The sequence below is a fragment of the Ostrea edulis genome, chromosome 4, assembly GCF_947568905.1.
Source record: "Ostrea edulis chromosome 4, xbOstEdul1.1, whole genome shotgun sequence".
Taxonomy (NCBI): Eukaryota; Metazoa; Mollusca; class Bivalvia; order Ostreida; family Ostreidae; genus Ostrea; species Ostrea edulis.
In genome coordinates, this window is record NC_079167.1 from 62,352,295 (window position 1) to 62,372,354 (window position 20,060).

At 32.8% G+C, this 20,060-nt stretch overlaps 1 protein-coding gene across 3 annotated transcripts; it reads right to left on the bottom strand.

Moving 5' to 3' along the window:
• Positions 1-832: 832 nt before the first annotated feature.
• LOC125669277 (uncharacterized) lies at positions 833-10,364 on the bottom strand. 3 transcript variants are annotated; one of them, XR_008802530.1, is made up of 7 exons: positions 10,003-10,364; positions 9,820-9,857; positions 9,294-9,362; positions 7,818-8,091; positions 7,635-7,671; positions 2,437-2,493; positions 833-2,347 (listed from the first exon to the last, which is right to left on the bottom strand). XR_008802530.1 is itself a non-coding variant. In XM_048903727.2 (4 exons), exons 1-4 carry the CDS (start codon positions 8,031-8,033, stop codon positions 2,304-2,306), a joined length of 354 nt encoding a protein of 117 aa, XP_048759684.2. In that variant the 5' UTR covers positions 8,034-8,287; the 3' UTR covers positions 833-2,303. The 3 variants fall into 3 exon arrangements, 1 of the variants encoding a protein (XP_048759684.2); XR_008802531.1 differs by lacking the exon at positions 9,820-9,857 and having other exon boundaries at positions 10,003-10,017; XM_048903727.2 differs by lacking the exons at positions 9,294-9,362; positions 9,820-9,857; positions 10,003-10,364 and having other exon boundaries at positions 7,818-8,287.
• Between the last annotated feature and the right edge of the window lie 9,696 nt (positions 10,365-20,060).

Consider the following 20,060-nt stretch of genomic DNA (forward strand, 5'->3'; position numbering starts at 1 on the left):
CTGTTTAATTAACATCCAAGCTGGTGAAACAGACCACGCCAATCGTATAGTGAGGGACCTCTAGCCCTAAACTGACCACGCCAATCGTATAGTAAGGGACCTCTAGCCCTACTTTTCGACAACACCCCCACTTCCATCAGATATCAAATATGTTAGGAATTCGTTGATATGAAAATCTCAAGACAGCGATGTAAAATGCGAAGATTGTGCGCAGAAGCTAAACTTTGTAACGGTTGGATTTGTAGCTGCTCTCTAATCAATCTCATTTTTTCCCCATTAGAGCTACGTACAGTTCTGCTGCTTAATGTGATAAAAACATAAATTCCGATACCATTAAAGATGCAAAAGCATTTGACTCTCTACTTGGCTACGGTCAATCAGCGGTTGAATCCATTACCAAATCTTTATATTAAACTTACGTTTTACCACTAGACGTTTAAGGATGTCTCTGGAGGTTACATTACACAGTATCGGTATGATATATAAAACTCTAATCTACAACAGCGATTTCAATTTAAACAGGTTTGCTCAGCATTCTGTAACATATCTGATATGCGCAATTCAACTTCAAATGTTTCAAGACCCCTTTTTTCAAAGTTCGACCACGCATTGTGTTATAAAATCATTTGATCACGTGCATCCCTAAGCTACTTTCTGATCGAGTTGTGTGTCTGACTGGTTGTTTTAAAATCTTTCTGTGGAAATTTCCACCATTTCCTCGATAGCGGGAAGCATATGGACTTTCTCGATGGTTTTATTTTGTGGGAAACTTTCAGTTTTGTGTTGTATCCAAAAGTCATGACAGTTTCAGACTTGAAGTAATAAAAATCCCACAGCTGTAAAACATACTTTATTGCACATTCAAACAATTGTGTACATTGTATCGTGTTAACCAGGTTGTATTCGTGTGCAGTTTCATTTGCAAATATTATATTTGATACAAGTTTCCAAAATATATTTGCGAATTAGTATATATCCGATTGGCATAAAAAATCGATTTAAAGGAATTTCATAAGATGTATTTGTTTAATTAACTGACAGTTGGAGTAGTATATAAATAACGTTCATTCATTCAATATCTATCTATATTGTATATAAAAGCACTAACTTCCGGTATTGGTGACGTCTCCATATAAGTGAAAAATTCTCGAGAGGGACGTTAAACAATATGTAATCAATCATCCAACAACACCCGATATCCAGAAGTGTCGGATCCACAACGTGGATACAAGGTCAAATACAAAAAAATAATTATACAAAGCACTAAAATGACCAACAACACGAATAACCAGGTTGTCAAATTTTCGGGACGACCTGTCCCTTCTTCAGGACAAACGAAAAGGTTTACATAATGTGGGCGATATCTAAATCTTCATAATTTTCCAAATAAATTGGCGTTGTGGATAAGCTCTTTGGACGAATATGACATGTTCTAATTCGCTACATAATTAACATGGATTACCAAGCCAAAACAAAAAACAAAAAAAACAAAAACCAAAAAAAAAAAAAACCAAACATTTGGTCTGTGGTGTATATACGTTTGTAGATTTTGTCTAATTTTAGTATTATGTGTATTTTTATTTTTCTGTTTGTTATTCTCTGTTAATATCAACCATATTATGTAAATTCGTTTGTCCTGAAGAAGGGACTAGTAGTCCCGAAAATTTGACAGCCTGGTTATTTATGTTGTTGGTCTTTGTGTGTATATATATATATTTTATAATCCTCAGGCGTTACATTTTAAAATAGTTTTGAAATGGTCTGACGTCATAAAGGCGTCCTAACATTTCACGTACATAACGATGTCATATAATTTTTAACTTTGTGTACTGTTTATTCTATTTCTTTTAATATTTTATACCGGACACTGTGATTTTTTTAAAAACACAATTTGGATATATATATATATATATATATATATACTATATACTATATATAATGATAAATTATACAGTGGTTATTGAATGATATATATTCACGGAACTACAAATAGCCTGGGTATACTTAAACTCTTCGTCCAGATGTAGTTCTCCTAACATTTGTCTCAACAACAATTCATCAAAAGTCAACCCCAATATGACATGGTACATTTGGGAAATCCTATAGCCAAGAACTCAAGCTATAACACGATTTTATACACTGCAAAACAATAAAAATGGTAATCATGTCCTTGAACCTTTGAGGGAAAACCTTCGGAGAGAAACATTTTTTATAGATGGATTGGTCGGTTTTTGTAAACAGTGGATCCGCCAAACGTTTGTTTATGGTCACGTTCATTTTTGAAAGCTGCGTGTGTCGGAAAATCAAAATTGTGGATTCGGTATATTCACAGGCTCTAGAACTGAAACTGTACAAAGAATCACAATAACAAAATATTTAATTATTTACAATTCTTATGTATTTTTAGACTGCTAATGTTTTTATTTTAATACGTACCTGGCCTATCAAAAATCCCGCTGTCAGCACTAGGCTGTAATGGCAGATGGGGACGACCTGAAATGATAATTTTTCTAATAATGCTTGAACATCAAAACTCGATAAAATATATACCCATTTCAGTCAACAATACGGTTTTATTAGTAAGTTTGCTCTGATCTAGATAGTCTGAATCATATCGATCGTCTGGACGATTTACTCAATCTTTTTCTGAACTCAAAGCGAGGCTTATTCTGATAAAGACGCTGATTGGCTAGTTCAAAATGCTATTGACTACGCTAATAGAGGCTACTTTGGAGGGAGTTACATACATTTCCAAAGACAGAAAACAGAACATCTCGTCCCCCGGAAATCATGTTTTTGGACTCTTCCTCGCTTAACTATAATATAAGTAAAATGGGATACCTGGGATGATCCTGGGACCTGTTTTACAAAACAACTTACGACAAAGTCACAAGTCTTGAATTGTTAAATCTTTTCTGAGGCTTAAATTTCAACATTGTGTTTTTCCCTCACTATTTCGCATTGGAGTGAATGATCTTACAATAAGCAGGAAAATTCCAGTATGTAAAGTTGGTCGCAAGTTCTTTTGTAAAATGCGCCCTGGTTCTAAATAGAATATTTTCACTTTCCTCTGATACTATCAGAGACATATATAATATATGTTATATCATATGTCTCTGATACGATATGGTTGTTACTATCAGAGACATATATAATATATATTATATTATATGTCTCTGATACGATATGGTTGTTTAGATGTTATTCAGGGAGCGCACAAGTATGGCAAGCTGTTTTACGATTTATTCGAAAAAGAGATATCTCGTTAACTTTGAAAGATATCTCTTTAACTTTGAGAGATATCTCTTTAACTTTGAGAAATATCTCTTTAACTTTGAGAAATATCTCTTTAAATTTGAGAGATATCTCTTTAACTTTCAGAGATATATCTTAAAGATATATCTCTTTATTGATGTAAAAGAGATATCTCTTAAAGAAGTATCTCTTTCAGAAAATGTAATAGAGATATCTCTTAAAGTTAAAGACATGACCTTAATAGATTGACTACAATAGTTAAATAAGTGAACATGATCAAAGTGGCTGAACATGTAGAGGAGGTTGTCTCTTCTGTGTTGAACAGTAGATCTAGTAGATTTATTTGACAAAGTAAATAAAAAATAGTATATATGTATAAGATGTTTGTATTTTTTTCATTCTTACATGTATGCACATCGAAAGACCAAAATCCCTGCTTCTCGTTACTTCCAACTCTTGCCATGTAATACAATTTTGGCGCGCTTCCGCTGTGGGGAGCATTCTGTGTGCATTTAAGAATTATTTTTTTTTAATCATGATATATATCTTTTTCAGTTAGAGAAATATCCCTATTGAACTCAGAAAGAGACATCTTTACTGTTTTAAAAAATATTTTTCCTTCAAAATCTTATAAAGATATCTCTTAAAGTTAAAGAGATATCTCTTTAACTTAAATAGAGATTTCTTTATTTTAAAGAGATATCTCTCTAAATGAAAGAGATACACTGTATATCTCAAAGAAAGAGATACATCTCTCTAAATTAAATTGATATTTCTCTAAATTATAGATATCTCTTACTTTAAAGAGATGTCTTTTAAAGTTAGGATATATCTCTTAAAGTTAAGAGATATCTCTCAAAGTTGAGAGATATCTCTTAATCTTAAGAGATATCTTTTAAGATTAGATATATCTCTATCAAAGTTAAAGATATATCTATGGCAAGTCCTACTATTTATTAAAAAAAATAAGATGTCTCTTTAATTCAAAGAGATATCTCTTTTTTAAAAAGAGATATCTCTTTGAAATTAGAGATATCTCCTAATTTTAAGAGATATGTCTCTAAATAAGAGATATCTCTTTCACTTAGAGAGATATCTCTTTTACTTAGTTAGATATCTCTTTTATTTAGAGAAATATCTCTTTCAGTTAGTGAGATGTCTCTTTCACTTTGAAAGATATCTCTTTCACCTAAATATATGTCTCTTTTACTCTTGAGAGATATCTTTTTTACTTTGAGAGATATCTCTTACACTTAGATAGATTTCTCTTTCACTTAGAGAAATATCTCTTTCTTTTTGAGAGATATCTCTTTCACTTAGAGAGATATCTATTATACTTTAAGAGATATCTCTCTCAATTTGTGAGATGTCTCTTTCACTTTGAGAGATATCTCTTTCACTTTAAGAGATATCTCTTTTACTTTGAGAGATATCACTTTCACTTTGAGAGATATCTCTTTCAATTAAAGAGAATTCTAAGAATTCCTAGAGAAATATCTCTTAAAGTATAAGCGATATCTCTTTAATGGTTGAAAAACAGATATCTCTCAAAGAGAAAGTAATATCTCTTTCCAATATTTTTTATTAGATTGAATATTTGAGGAACTCTCCCTAAACCGGAAGCTTGCCAAAGCAGATAATTTTTAAGGATCACAATGAAATACTTCGTTTTAATCAAATTCTTATAAGGATCTCAGGTAAATGCTTAACTTATTATGTGCTTATTAACTTATTATAAGCTATTTGTAGATGATGTCAGGTTTACTTTGCTGCAATAATGTAGCCCTATCCAATTTTTTTTATTCTGACGTTTTCGGGATAGGGCTACAATTCCATAGGATCTCCGTAATGGTGCAAAATAATTTTATAAATAACCGATAATAAACTCTGTGTATTGGTCCCAAATGTTGTTTACACCAAAAGGAGTACCAACTTTGTGCTCGGGCATGTCTAATAAAAGTGTTTTTCATTAAATATAATGTACAGCATGCAAAATTCTTCGTCTGCTCCGCCATGCTTGTTATCGCGAGATCTCGTAGGTGGATCTAATGAAAAACCTAAACATTGACAATCAGCGAGAAAATGTAGTTACTCGAGCCACTTCGACAAAGAAAGGAAAATCATATTGTTGCAGAAAGAATTTGCACTCTGCTGTTCGGTTTTTAACTTGATATTAAATTCAAACCTTTTCAATACCGACGAAATAGCTTTCGCCTCCATACTTGTCCATTGATGTAAATACTACCTTATATGGCATATGCAAATGACTTGACAATCGGAAGTTGAAACTTCAGTACATCAAACATGGCGCACAAATATGAATCGAGAAATTGGAATTTATCGAAATTGTTGAAAACGGTAGAATAGAGCCTCACAAATCTTAAGTTGCAGGTTGTAAATTTATATATTGACTAAGAAACATAGTATATCATTTCATTTACGTAAAAAAAGTTAGGAAATGTTTAGAATGAGCGCAAATGTTGCGGGAGTGAATCACTCCCGCATTTGCACCATTACGGAGATCCTAAGAAGTTGTAACCCTCTCCCTAAAAAAAAAAAATCAAAAAAAAAAAAAAAAAAAAAAATCAGAGAGGTTACATTATTGCAGCTAGGGTTACTAGACTCCAGGGGGATAGGAGCGCAGAAGAAATAGTTACGGTATCACCTTTTCCGCCATTTTTACACTAGAAGTATTTTAATTGGATGAAAAATAGGGTTTCATCATATTAACGGAAATGCGCAAAAGGGAGAAGTCATTCTGATAAAAAAAATCTGTTTAATTTAAGAGGTATCTCTTTAAGTTAAAGAGATAAAGTGTATGTCTTTTTGAAAATTTAAAGAGATATCTCTCTAACTTTTCTAGCTTTAAGATATATCCCTTTGAAAAAGAAATATCCTTTTTAGTTAAAAAGATATCTTTTTTATGTAAAGAGATATCTTTTAAGTTAAAGAGATATCTCCCTAGCGTAAAAAGATATCTCTCTAACTTACAGAGATATCTCTACAACTAATAGAGATATATCTCTAGTGTAAAGAGATATCTCTCTTATATAAAGAAACATCTATTTTTACGACTAAATAGTAAACCGGCTTGCAATAGATATCCCTTTTTCGAATAAATAGTAAAACGGCTTGCCATACATGAGTTTATTAAGTACTCTCGAAAAAAAAAATATCTCAATCATTAGTGTCTTGATATTTTTGTTTACTTGTTGAACGCCATCTAACGGGGTAATTATTTAGTTTAAACAATATTTATTCGTAAATAATTCGATAATGTTTACAAACAATGTCTTATACATGAAATAAATTGAGAAACAAGCCAAAAGGCTTATATTAATCTCGCTCTAAATATCTTACAAGTAAGAGGTGAATGAAAATTCTAAGTAAAATAAGTCGTATACTAATTATTACAATACATGCAAAAAGAAATAGGAATAAGAGAGAAAAGCTGGAATTGAGTATTGGGAGAAAAAATAACACACGTTTATATGTATGATAAGTGTCGATACAGATCAAATGCTTATAAACTATAGACAAAGTTGAAATAATAAATTGTAGAGTTGTGCCATATAAACAATAAGTAATAAACACAGGTTTTCCACTTATTACAACCTTGGTGCACATGAGTATATTTTATATACAATATGACAGTATTACATGTAGATGTAGTAGAACAGCTTTCAGAACCTTTTACTTTCAACAAGAAATTTTTGGGCTAAATAAAATATGCTGTTGTTCTCACTTTCAGATAAATTTTCATTACCGTATAACAATAATTCTACATTAAGTGGATATGGCAGTGTCAAAATTGTATTGGTCCTAACTCTTGAGTACATATTACAGCGTAATAGAAAATGATCAATACTTTCTACTTCTCCACAAATGCAAAGGGGTGAATTAAATAATTTTCTTTGAAACATATGAAGATTAAGAGCACTGCATTCTAATCTCAATTTTGCATGAAGAGTTTGTCCGATTCTTGTTCCTAAATAAAAATAGTTTGGAATATTAATGACACTTATATTAAGATATTTCTTAAAGCTAGTTAGAGATGGATTTAATTGGACATTTCGAGGAAGTGCATTCCATTTCCTTATTGTAGATGGAAAAAATGAATTAAAGTATAGCTTGGTTCTAGAGTTGATTTCTTGCAGTGAATTAGTTGCTCTTGTGTTGTAGTTGTGACCTTGATTTCTCAGAGACTGAATTATATTGTTTAGATAATTGGGAGTCATGTTATGGTATATCTTGTGGAGTTGAATAATTATTTATATATATAAATCGTCCTAACGTTTGTGATGAATATAAACAATTCAAATTATGATCTAGAATTCCAATCCAGAAGTTGAATGCTCTTGGGGAATTTATGACATTACCTCTAGGGGTTCGTCTCGGCACTCTTACGCACGATATCTGTAAAAGTAGTGTTTCAATTAAAAATTAAAAGTGAACTAATACAGATTATCTTGAAACGACAACATACTATAATAATATACATGTGTAATGTTTCGTAAATCAATGGTACATATAAAAACTTCCGTGTACATATAAAAACTTACGTAGGAATTTAGCTGTAGCGCAAAGGAAGACAGATTATTTTCCAGCAATGAAATACTGTTGATCATGCTTTGCACATTCCCTGGTGTTAAATCGTGAATATCTGTCTCATATCCTGCGTTCATATAGTCAAGTTTCCCAGTCACGTCTGCGTTTTTCAACTTCGTTTTGATTTTACAGTCTTGAAGCAGACCACTTGTCGTGGTTTCACTGGCCATTATCCAAAATATCACACACAGATATTAGTTGGATACATTTTTTTGTACAAACATCACCCTGTCGATAGAATGACACTAGCAAAAATGAAAGTTCCCTTTAACTAGAGATTTATCTTAAATATACACCAGGATGTGAATAAACTAGATAGGTAAGTCGTTGTTCGGCCAAGGAAGTATATGAAATGTTTTTCATATTCAAGAATAAATATTTCCCATAAATCAGTCATTTAAATGGTGCTTTTGAGGCCTGAATTGTAACGACTAGAATGTACTTTCGTGATTGGTTAAATAATTAGGTGACATCATTCTACTTAATTGTCAAACGTACCGTGACGAAATACGAAACCAAATGTCAACCAATACAATATTTTTCTACTGGTGATAAACAATTTCATCCTAAAATCGATATCTAGATATCTAGCTGTTATGATAATCTGCAGCTCTACGTTTAGCATAAATAATTCGTGCGCTTTCCATACATACACACACGCGCGCACGCACACAGGTTTGCACGGACGCATGCACACGCACATGTATGTTCCTACCAATTCAAATTACGTCTCTTGTTTGCCATCTTGCTTTACCCTAGATTGAAACTTTGAATTATAGCAAACTATCAAATTTTCATATATATATGTATATATATATATATATATATATATATATATATATATGTGTGTGTGTGTGTGTGTGTGTTTGTGTGTGTGTGTGTGTGTGTGTGTTATGGATTGCCCCACCCTGGCGCATTAATGTAGTTGACTGCAATTTATGGAAAAATAACAAATGTCAAAGCTTCAGATCAGAAAATTAAAAGGCCAACATAGGGGAATAGAAGGAAAACTTGGCTATTGACCTTTGGCTGACCCGATAAAGAATATTAATTCAAATAACTCAAATAACTCTTTCATGGGTATATAGTGTGTTTGCACATAAAAAGGATAAAAAATTACGGCGTCATTTTAACGCCATTTATAGCAAATCAAGGAAATCACATATACAGTTGTGTACCAGGTCTATTGTTTACATTGTAAACACAGTGAGCAGGCCTAGATATTGTTCCTCATTTATTGTTGGGTATGGAAATCTATTTTTGATCATGAAAACCACTTCTATGTATAGTACATGAGGTCAATGGGTAACATACAGACATGCATTTCTTGTCATAGATACAAGTTCGGAATATGATAATAACAAGAGGGAAAATAAGATGTAAGCATAAAGATCATAGAGAACAATTTAAATCATATCTTTATAACAAACCATTTTTCTCGCCTGCCTCTTAATAGGGTAGATCTGTTTCCCTTCTGTCTGCGATTTCCACTTCAGAAGCTTGAAATACACAAATTACAGTTAATCAATATCTTGCAATACAGGTAGACTTTTACTGACTAATATCTTATTTGGTTAGAATGAATAATTCCATGGTTTTTTAAGAAAGAAAATCGCTGGAGTTCTTTCTATGGCGACTTCTCGGTGCAATAACCTCTGGCTTCTCACTTCTCATACTAAATAACATTAATCTTATCTTTCTTCATATAATTGTTTTCTCCCAAATGTAAAGATGAAGAAAATTGTTGGCTCCTTTTCAAGGTTCCGAGAGGAAATATTAATATCCAAATTGTGATTTCAGGCATGTACAGTAAGTTATTCAATGTCAGTAATGAATTCATCCATAAACCGATATGTAAATAATTCTATGTACAATACAAATTAGTAACACTAGTTTTTCTCCTGACAGACTTATATTTAAAAGTGAAGTTACTGCTTATATCACTCTAGTACTGACCTTAGTGATTTTCCATTACAGTACATGCTTACATGTACCTAGAAACATTAAACAAAATATGACGTCATTTACGATTTTTCTTAAAAGTCTGGAAATTTTCACTGGAAAACAAGATTCATATTGCACTACAAGCGTGAATAACTTTGAGATAATATTTGGTCGATAAACATGACAAAATCATACTTGTTTGATGTAGAATGGAATATGTTATTGGCAGGCAGTTTGATCTGTTTCGAGGATGCGGGTTGACGGTTGGGCATTATTCATTACTAATCATGTTTATGGTATCATTGACCGCTGGTTACAGAGAGGGCTATGTCCAGTACCCGACCAAGTTTGCTGTCTTCCCCTCTCAAATTCAACCGTTGGATTTTTTAATGTAAAACAGATGCAACATCTGAAGACAAATTAAGAAGTCTAAAACTGGTCATCTCTGATGATATCTTGGTTATATTATCTCTGATGATATCCTGGTCATCTCTGATGGTATCCTGGTAATCTCTGATGGTATCCTGGTAATCTCTGATGATATCTTGGTTATCTCTGATGATATCCTGGTAATCTCTGATGATATTCTGGTAATCTCTGATGATATCCTGGTAATCTCTGATGATATCCTGATGATATTCTGGTAATCTCTGATGATATCCTGGTAATCTCTGATGATATCCTGGTAATCTCTGATGATATTCTGGTAATCTCTGATGATATCTTGATTATCTCTTGGTTATCTCTGATGGTGTCCTGGTAATCTCTGATGATATCCTGGTAATCTCGAATGATATCCAAGTTTCTCAACTTTTGAAATTAGGCAAAGGGGGAACATAACCCGCCTTAACCCCTATTATCCTCAATTGCATTTACAATGATCTAGAAAGACGTAATGAAAGTATACTACTGACTACTACTATAATGTTATAAAAAAAATATCAAAATACAGGTTCTTGTGATATGAAATTAAGGAGGAATGCTACACCAGAGAAATTTGATATGGATGAAAAGTTCGGGATATTTTGAACAATATTTTGAAATTGAAACTTTCTTTACTTATTTAGTCAAAAAATAAAAAAATAAAAAAAATGCTGATTTAGTAGAAAGCAATCTGAAAAAAATTTAAAACCCCTATTGGACTTGAGTCCGCGATCTACAGTTCAGCAGTTGACGTGCTAACCTACTGGGCTACGTAGCTAGGCATCGATTTTTAAAATGATTAGATAATTATTGCTAATATTTATATTTTCATTCCTGTTTTAAAAGGAATTATGATGATGTAGAGTACCTCCTTAATTTAAAAGAGGTTTTATCTTTTGCTAATGTCACTTATGCATGATACTGGGCTTCAGTTCAAGAATCCCTCACGTATTCCATATAAAGCTCCAGTATATACTGTGGTAATACCTATAACAAGTTTTAAAATTATCGTTAATTATTTTAATTTGACAGAGCGCAAAGGAATTCTTATGTTGTAATGGACAGAGAAGACATAGTCCGATATCTTTAAAGGTATTCACACGAAAACTTTAGCTGACCTCGATGATTGACCAACAAACTGAGTCTAGGCTATACTTCGGAAAATAAATTTTGTCACATTTCGATGTTTCGGAGAACCAGGGTACTGAATATGAAAAAGATTCCATATTTAACACACACCCCCCCAATAAAACAACCCCAAAAAACTACTACAGTTTTGTAACAACTATACTTATGCTTGAAATTAACTGTATTATAACTTTTAAAATTATTTTCTTCTCAATTTATTTTTAAGTGTCAATTTAAATCTTGTCATCAATTCTATACCTTATCAGATTTTGAGTGATATCAGAATTTTTCTATTAATCTTGCACCTTTGTCTGAACTGAGAGGCTTGGTAACAATTAAATAACTGTAACATTTTTATATTTTTATACAACACTTAGATATACAGTGTTCATAAATTACTGACATTATATATATCACGATCAAATATCGAATATTTCAAATCGAGTTTTTTCATAACTCCAATGCAAGAAAACATGTCAATCTACAGCTGATATTTTTCAATACGGAAGACATAACTCTATCGCTGAGCAAGAATATTAAAACATGAATATATGTATACTTATCCAACACGTTCCGGAATTAATCAGTCCAATCTCCAGTGGGGAATTGGCGTCCCTTAATCCAAAGTTTATCTGACCCGATCATCATCCAGTACTACATACGTTTGAGCAGACATCTATTGGAATATGTTATTGGTATGCTAAAATCCGGATGGAATTGAATTATTTACTACGAAAATCCCATAGGAGTTCAGTAAAATCGCACAGGATTTTAAAAGTTCCCTTTAGGGTCCCATTGGAATTACGCGCACTTAGGGACATTATGAAACCAAAGAGGGAAATGAAATAGGAATATACATAATATTTGAAAATCCTTAAGGATTTATTAAATTCCTAAAGGAAATAGAAATATTCTAATATCTGATTTAAGGTGATTATAGCAGCTACGCGGTAAAGATTTTGATATTCCCTATTGCGAAGAATGATTTTCATGTAGGAGTAGAAAGACTCACGCTCATCCTCATAGTTGCCCATAAAGTATTTCTGATTAATGTATAGGGGGCCCTTAAATATCATATCGATGGATTGATGTAAAAATAGCTGAGTCGGTATCAAAATATGATATAAACAAGATTATGTGCCGCAAATAATTGGTATGAAAATATTTCAAAATGAGCATGTAATATATGCTTTTTCGCTCAGTATCCTGATATTTCAAAAGAAGAAAGAAAAAAAAAAAACAATCTAAAAGACATCCAAGTGCACTGTCTATCATATAATCAATCAATCAATCAATTAATCAATCAGTGTATCACATTTCACAATCGATTCATCAAAACACAATGATACTGGCAAACAAAAACAAATATGCCATGTTTTTTTTTTTTTTTAAAATTCATCCATAAAATAAAGTTCTCAAACCATGACGAATAGCCTAATAGGTTTATGGTAAAATGACATTTTCATTTTTAGGACTCATAACTAATATGAAAATGATTTAATCAACACATCATCCTATATGATGAACCATGTCATTATAAGTCTCCAAAGGACATGGAATTACTTTGCTGAATATTTTATGTTGAAATAGGAATGGAAATACCCGAGGAAATATATTCGAAATCTTGGTGTTTTACCTACATACAAATGATGAATCTGCGGTTACTGTGATTGTGGAAATGTAGATAGAAGTCTTCCTGGTCAGGAGTTTGAATTTCATACTGCTACATTGTACCACCATGTGCTAGCACATTATTTGGCAGGGATATTGCATTAACATTTACCTTTAACTAAATCGCGACACAAAATATGTTAGTTACTTTTTATTACCTGTTTTATTCGTTATAAAAACCTAACATAAGGTGCCGATAATTCTCCTCATTACAAGATATTTTGATTATGCTAATGCGTAGAATTGTTTGAGTAACCTTGGAATAATAAAAGCTGGATTAATTTCATCCAAAGTCTCATAATAATTCAAAGTGCGAATAGAAAAAAAGACAATTAAAAAACAAACCAAAAAAAAAAAAAAAAAAACAACAACAACCAATTGCACAACATTCCGTTTCAATGTGAAATGCTATATATATAGGATTGTGTTTTACCGTAAGCTTGCCTGCAAAGAACGCTGATTGGTGAACACATTGGACAATCACATCTTCTAACACGTAATGAACTAAAAATAGCGTGTTTGGTCTTTGTTTGATCACAAACAGTAAGTATGACTAGGGATATTTTGTTTGACATACTTTATTGAGCCGGTGGCCGTATCCATGAATAAATAAATCACAATAAGCCTTTTTGGGGGTATATTACAAATTCAGTGTTTCTCCGAAGCCCAAAAATGACATGAGAGAAAACAAAATTTACCCTAGACAGCATACTATTTTGATAGATAGAAAATCTTCGTAAATCGTTCGCTCAAATCTCTTCTCTCGCATTAAGAGACGGTATATTGATCTTGCAAAATAAATCACCGAGAAAGGTTTCCAGATCCATATTATTTTAACAAATAAAAAATCTCTATATTTAGTGTACCCGTGAATAAAGTCAAGACTGAGAGGTTTGTTCCAAAAGTGACATTTCCCCTGAAAACATGTCTGTAGACAGCCAAGTAAATAGATAGCGGTGCATGGATTAAGGTTTTCATATATCATACAAATTCAGATAGTTAGATTAATAACTCTCTCGGTGCGTGTGTCCTTACAATGCACTGAACTTAAATGGATACTCCCAGCAGAATTAAAATTCAGCAACAACTGTATATCAAGTTTAAACCTTTAGGTTTCAGCCATTCTGAGTCAGGGGGAAAGATATTCAAAAACATATCAAATTGCTGTCTTGCAAATCTTGATCCGTATATATGGTACAAGTTTAGATAATATCTAATTGTATTTAATTGAATGGCTCTAACAGCGCAAACATTACTTCTGCCTTGATATGATACAGCAAAAAGCGAAAGGGGATTTTCAGTCTCATTCAGACAATCCATAAACAAACTTACATAATTCCAAGCTAATTTTGCAAAAGGATAAGATAAAATTCCCAAGCTAGGGAGGGGATTCTGGGGGTTAAGGTTGCTATGAAAGGGACACCATCTGTGTAATTTCAGACATCGGTCCATATGATTTAGAAATGTGGCCCTCTTAAGTATGAATAGGGTTCAGAGTGCTTTTTCTGATCCTTAGTAATGCAACATATATTCATTACATCACTAATTAAAATTCACGTATATTGTTAGTATGTAAAACTTCGTGTTTTATATGTAGATTAACAGAAAAATAGACAACTGAGCTAACCTGTCCGCGCATCATTTCAATGCTAAATGTTTTGGATTGCAGTATACTAGTGTTTTACAATAGAAGCATTTCGTTGTCGTCATCTTCGGATTTTCAAATGTGTCTATGGAATGTGACGCTTTAGGTTAATTGTACCCCATCAAAACTGTGTGCTTTAAGTTCTTAAAGTGTTTCCTGTATATAAGTATTGACAGAAGGATGCACTGAATCAGAATATGTTTCTTTTGACAACACTTCGCCTCAAACTTTTTTTTACACTTTAGATTTATATATAACCTACTATTATGCAATACCTGGCCAACAAAGAAGCACGGTATGTACATACTAACTCAGTAGACTTAACAGCACTTGTAGTACAATGGGGGACCACAGTGCACAGTCATTTTAATTTTTTTTAAAATTATCATTCCAAAGGCCGTAAGCGCAGAACATAAGCCTAAATTTTGCAGCCCTCTTCTGTATTTCTGGTGTATCTCAACTTTTAGAATTTCAGGAAGTTGAAAATAATGACAACGTGGTAAGAAAACGCAATGCATTGTAGTTGACAAAAATACATTTGAAAATGTTCACAGGAGCTGCATCTCATAAACAGCATGCATCAAAACCTCTTTTTTAAAATTTTGGCAAAACCACTGGAATGCTATGATGTACATGTACATGTAATAACAATGGTACATGTATGAAGCATGACCGAATTGTAGTGAAAAAATGTTGAACTGTTTTGTTTTCCTTTGAAGAGCTGGCAACTAGGGTACATTTAAGCAAATGATATGGGTGTAAACCACAGATATGAATTTCTACTTACTGGGCGTAGGCACAATGAGGATGGCAAATCTTTTCATTTCACGAAGACCATTTTCACATTAAAGTCAATGTGGAGCACGTTGATTTTACATTTTGCAAGTGGAAATGAAATTAAATGTAAAAAATATATGAATACAAAAGATAGATAAAATACAAATTCATCTATATTTTGTTTCTTCCCGCCATATTGCTATAACCCATGACTGTAACCTAGAAAGGTCAATATAGAACTCTCCTTGTATCAGACTCGAGAGTGACACATCAGAATATAAAGTTGTATCATTGTGTAGTAGCCCCGTTTCTTTCAATCTTGCCTCACTGTCTCCAGGACATGCACAATTAATTTCTTAGAGTTATCAAGTGTGATTCCACGAAAGAAAAATTGAATTTCCGCGGCAAATCCAATGTTACAAAAATGGGCCATACTGTTAGGAAAAATCGGTTGGGTGTATAGTCTCTAAAAATCTGTTTATTTTGATCTTGCATCACTCGGTATAATTTACATGACAGAAAACAAAGAGTTTTTACCATGTACTAATTCATACAAATTGTCGGCAATATCAATGGGAAATACTCAAAACAGCAACACTGAAATAAAATACCACTTACACATATTTCAAGATAAAGTCTTCAATTATCATGATCAGTCTTCAAAAGTGTGGATTTTTTTAATTCCGATTTTATAAATGTTACGATATTCGTTTTAATATAGAGATTTTCAGTTATCGTTCTTGGAATCGCTAGATGGCGTGCCGTAAATAGGAACGCTGGAGCATGAAAAATGGCGGCGATCCGAATGTAATTTCACCATTGCGGTGTAAAATGGCAGTGTTGGGCACTATATTGACAGTTCATGTGCATTACATGGTGCATATCCGAAAGAAAACGGGTTGGCTTTACTTGGAGAGAGCACCAGATATTAAACATCCTCTAAAATCTCTAAAATTAAGCACCGGGCACCAAACAAATGCCAACGCAGCAGCCACTACAGAGGAACACCACATTATAAGTCGGATTGGATGATTTTTACAATATGTAAATGACATACTTGCAGGAGTTCCGATATTTTGTTAACTTGACAGCCAGGGGTTCTTTTTAAGATGCTATCCTTAGCATTCATCTTGTTTTTGTATCACAACATGCATAGAATATTCCATTCGTCCTTAGCAAATCGATTAATCAAATGTGGATTCTAAAAAATTCTAAAGAACTTTTAGTAAACTTGAAATCGCAGAAATTTTTCCAAATCAATAACATTAAAACCTATGACTTTTCAACACTATACACGACCATTCCTCACGATAAATTAAAGACTAGACTTTTTGACATCATAGACAATGGCATTCATTGCGGACAGTAATGACGACGTTATCTCCCCCTGACTACAGGGGGCGCACGCTCCGATGGGGTCCAACAGCTCACAAAAATGGCGGATAAACCCGGTAATAGTTATGGTGTATGGGATCTCCCGAAGCTTAGAAATGAATTGCGAGAGCGAGGTGCAAGAGTTTCAGGAAGGAAGAGAGAATTGATAGAACGGTAAGGACTTTCTTCATTCATTATTCATACAGTATCGCGGTATTGTTCCAATTTTACTGATATAAATCGTACTGTTTACATGATTCAACAAAACGACTATAGATACCGTGTGTCGGTGTAATCGTAACACATGGATTTGTTTGTTTTCTTTTGTGTTTTTTTCACGAAAATATGATAAGTTCACACATTTGTTGAATTAATTGAATGTCTGAAACCGTTAAATGTTTATTGAGCAGTCGTTAGAATTGACAGAATCACGTACTAGGCCCCAAGTACTACAAGACGTAGTCTACCCTGCGCGGTGCGTGTTGTTGTGATTAGCAGGTGTTTGATAGCCTATGAATATTGTTGATCAATAGTGATAAATACGATGACTAATAATTCATTATTTATTGACAACAATGGAATTAAACATTGTAATTGTAAGTCATCGTCATTTCACTTATTTGTCAACATCATCCATGCATCAAAACTCATAATGGGGCCCACATTAGGACTCGGGGTATCTTCTCTGTCAGGTGTGATTGTCCCCAGAACTTTGTCACACAAGCACGGGTATTTCTGGAAGGGAACATTTAGCCTTCATCCTAGTTTTAGCTAGTGAGCAGAGTTAACCCTTTAGCTTGATAGGAAGAGTACTGGACTTGTCTGTTAAATAATTGTATGTTTAATGATTTATTTTTCTAAATGCTAGATATATGCATGCGGTGAATAGATAAAGTATGATTTATTTCAGACTGGAAGCATATGATAGAAATAAAGATTTTGGTAGAGAGAAGTTAGAGAGTGAAGAATATGTAATGAGTGTGCCTGATCATGACATATACAAAGATTTGAATGAAGATTGTGTGTGTGCAACTGTGAAGATGACGGCAGTAGAGTTTTTCCTTAGTCAAGAAAATAAAAGAATTGACACTATACCACAGAATTTATACTCGAACAGATTTCTAAAGTACATTCGTTTGGCAAACTTCAATAACTTTTTCTTCTTCAGAAGTGAGTGTCGTGCCAAAATGAAAAAGTCAGTGACTTATAAGATTGATGTGTGCATTGATCAAGATGGTTGTGTTGTAGAAACACAATGTGAGTGTGCTGCTGGTATGGGACCTAAAGCTCATTGTAAACATGTGTGTACTTTGCTGTTAGCAATATGCAAGTTTTCGTCTTCAAAAGAAATTGTAACTGAAGAAACATGTACTCAGAAAATTCAAACTTTTCATCAATGTAAGCCATTTTCTGGAAGCCCCATCAAGGCTCAAGATTTGCAACTTGCTAGACAAGACACCAATGCTTTTAATTTTGATCCCAGGCCTACTAAATTCAGAAAAAGCACAGGTTACAATGATTATTTTAGAAATACTTGTGTTAATTATGCTCCAATTAACCGCCTTCCTATTTCTCAGTTATTTACTCCAGCAAACCCATATGCAGTTGACCTTGACCATGATTATTCATTTGAAAAACTCTCTGACATTTGGCTTCGAGAACAAAATATTACAAATATAAGCAATGCAGAAATTTGTTCCTTAGAAAAACAAACTCTGGGTCAATCAAAAAATAAACTATGGCTCTCAGAAAGATGTAAAAGATTACATTCCTCAAAATTTGGTCGAATTTGCAAATGTACAGATAGGACAGATAAAGATAAACTGGCAAAATCTCTTACAATTGTTCATGATATCAAATCAGCTCCCATAATTCATGGCAAGAAGTACGAGTCTGTTGCTCTTCAGAAATATTTTGAGGTAACGGGTGAAGTCACCAGAAGTTGTGGAACTTTTGTTAGCAAAATCTGTCCATTTTTAGCAGCTAGTCCAGACTCTATTGTAGAACAAGATAAACTTGTAGAAGTTAAATGTCCTTTTTCTTCCAGAACTCAACTTGTTACAACACAAACAGTTCCTTATTTGAAAGTTATTAATGGTCAAACTACATTAGACCCAACACATGATTATTATTATCAAGTTCAGGGGCAGTTGTTTTGTTGTGAAAGGAAAAGATGTGATTTTGTTGTTTATACATTTCAAGATATCAGGATATTTCAAATTGAGAGGGATGAGGTTTTTATAGAACAGATGTTAGAAAAACGAGAACACTTTTTTCAGTCACATTTCAAGAATGCTGTTCTAGAGAAGTTTTACTTCAAGCAGTATAGCAATTTTACATTTTGATTTGAGAAGATTAGACAAAATAAAGTTTTATCATTGTTTGTTTATATCAATTTGAAGTATACTTTAATTGCCATTGTGATCTGTTTATTTTACCATGAGTCAATGTTGCATACATTATCAGAATTTTGTTTTTTCTTTTTGTATATATATTTCTTAGCATAGGCAATTGTAGGTACCCAAAGCTACCCTTATAGAATATATATATATATATATATATATATATATATATATAGTGTGTGTGTGTGTGTGAATCTTTTCTCTTATTTTGTACATTTTTGAATTGTGATGTTTATTTTATGAAGATGACGTTGTTGAATTGAAATTCGGAATATGCAGTTAAACCTACTTATCTTATGACTTAAATATATAGTTTTAATGAAATCCATATTTTTCTTGTCTCTCAGTTGATAACTTCAGAAATCTGAAAGTTTTGTATGTCGACCTGTGGAAAGCATCCAATAGTGATAAGGAGACTTTTTAAAACAAAGTTTCTGGATGAACTGTTGTGTAAGTCAGTAAAAAGGAACAGGCAGTAAGCAATAGAATATTTACTAATGGAATACCCTATGTACAAATTCCATGTACTGGATCAGATAAATCTACAATTAAAATCGATAGAACTAAAAATTTAAAATATCTGCTTCACTTTGGATAACAACTATCAAATACTTACTCAGAGAGTATTGATGGAAATATTACATTGGAAGAGAATGCATAAAATTCAAACTTTTCGTGTACAGTATCTAGAGGGCTGTAAAATACTTACTCACAAAATACAAAAGTTTCGTGTTAAAAAAAAATAACAAACAAGTACTATATCAAAACAATGATACTTCTCAAAGGTTAGTATTTCCCACATAGGTACACTAGTAGTAGTCAACTGGCTGACA

Excerpts from the sequence above, each read along its gene's own strand:
- LOC125669277 (XM_048903727.2), bottom strand. The coding sequence starts at position 8,033 with ATGGCCAGTGAAACCACGACAAGTGGTCTGCTTCAAGACTGTAAAATC. Across the intron at positions 7,672-7,817 it reads CGCTACAGCTAAATTCCTAC|ATATCGTGCGTAAGAGTGCC; the intron begins GTAAGTTTTTAT and ends CTACTTTTACAG. Across the intron at positions 2,494-7,634 it reads GCCGAGACGAACCCCTAGAG|GTCGTCCCCATCTGCCATTA; the intron begins GTAATGTCATAA and ends TTATCATTTCAG.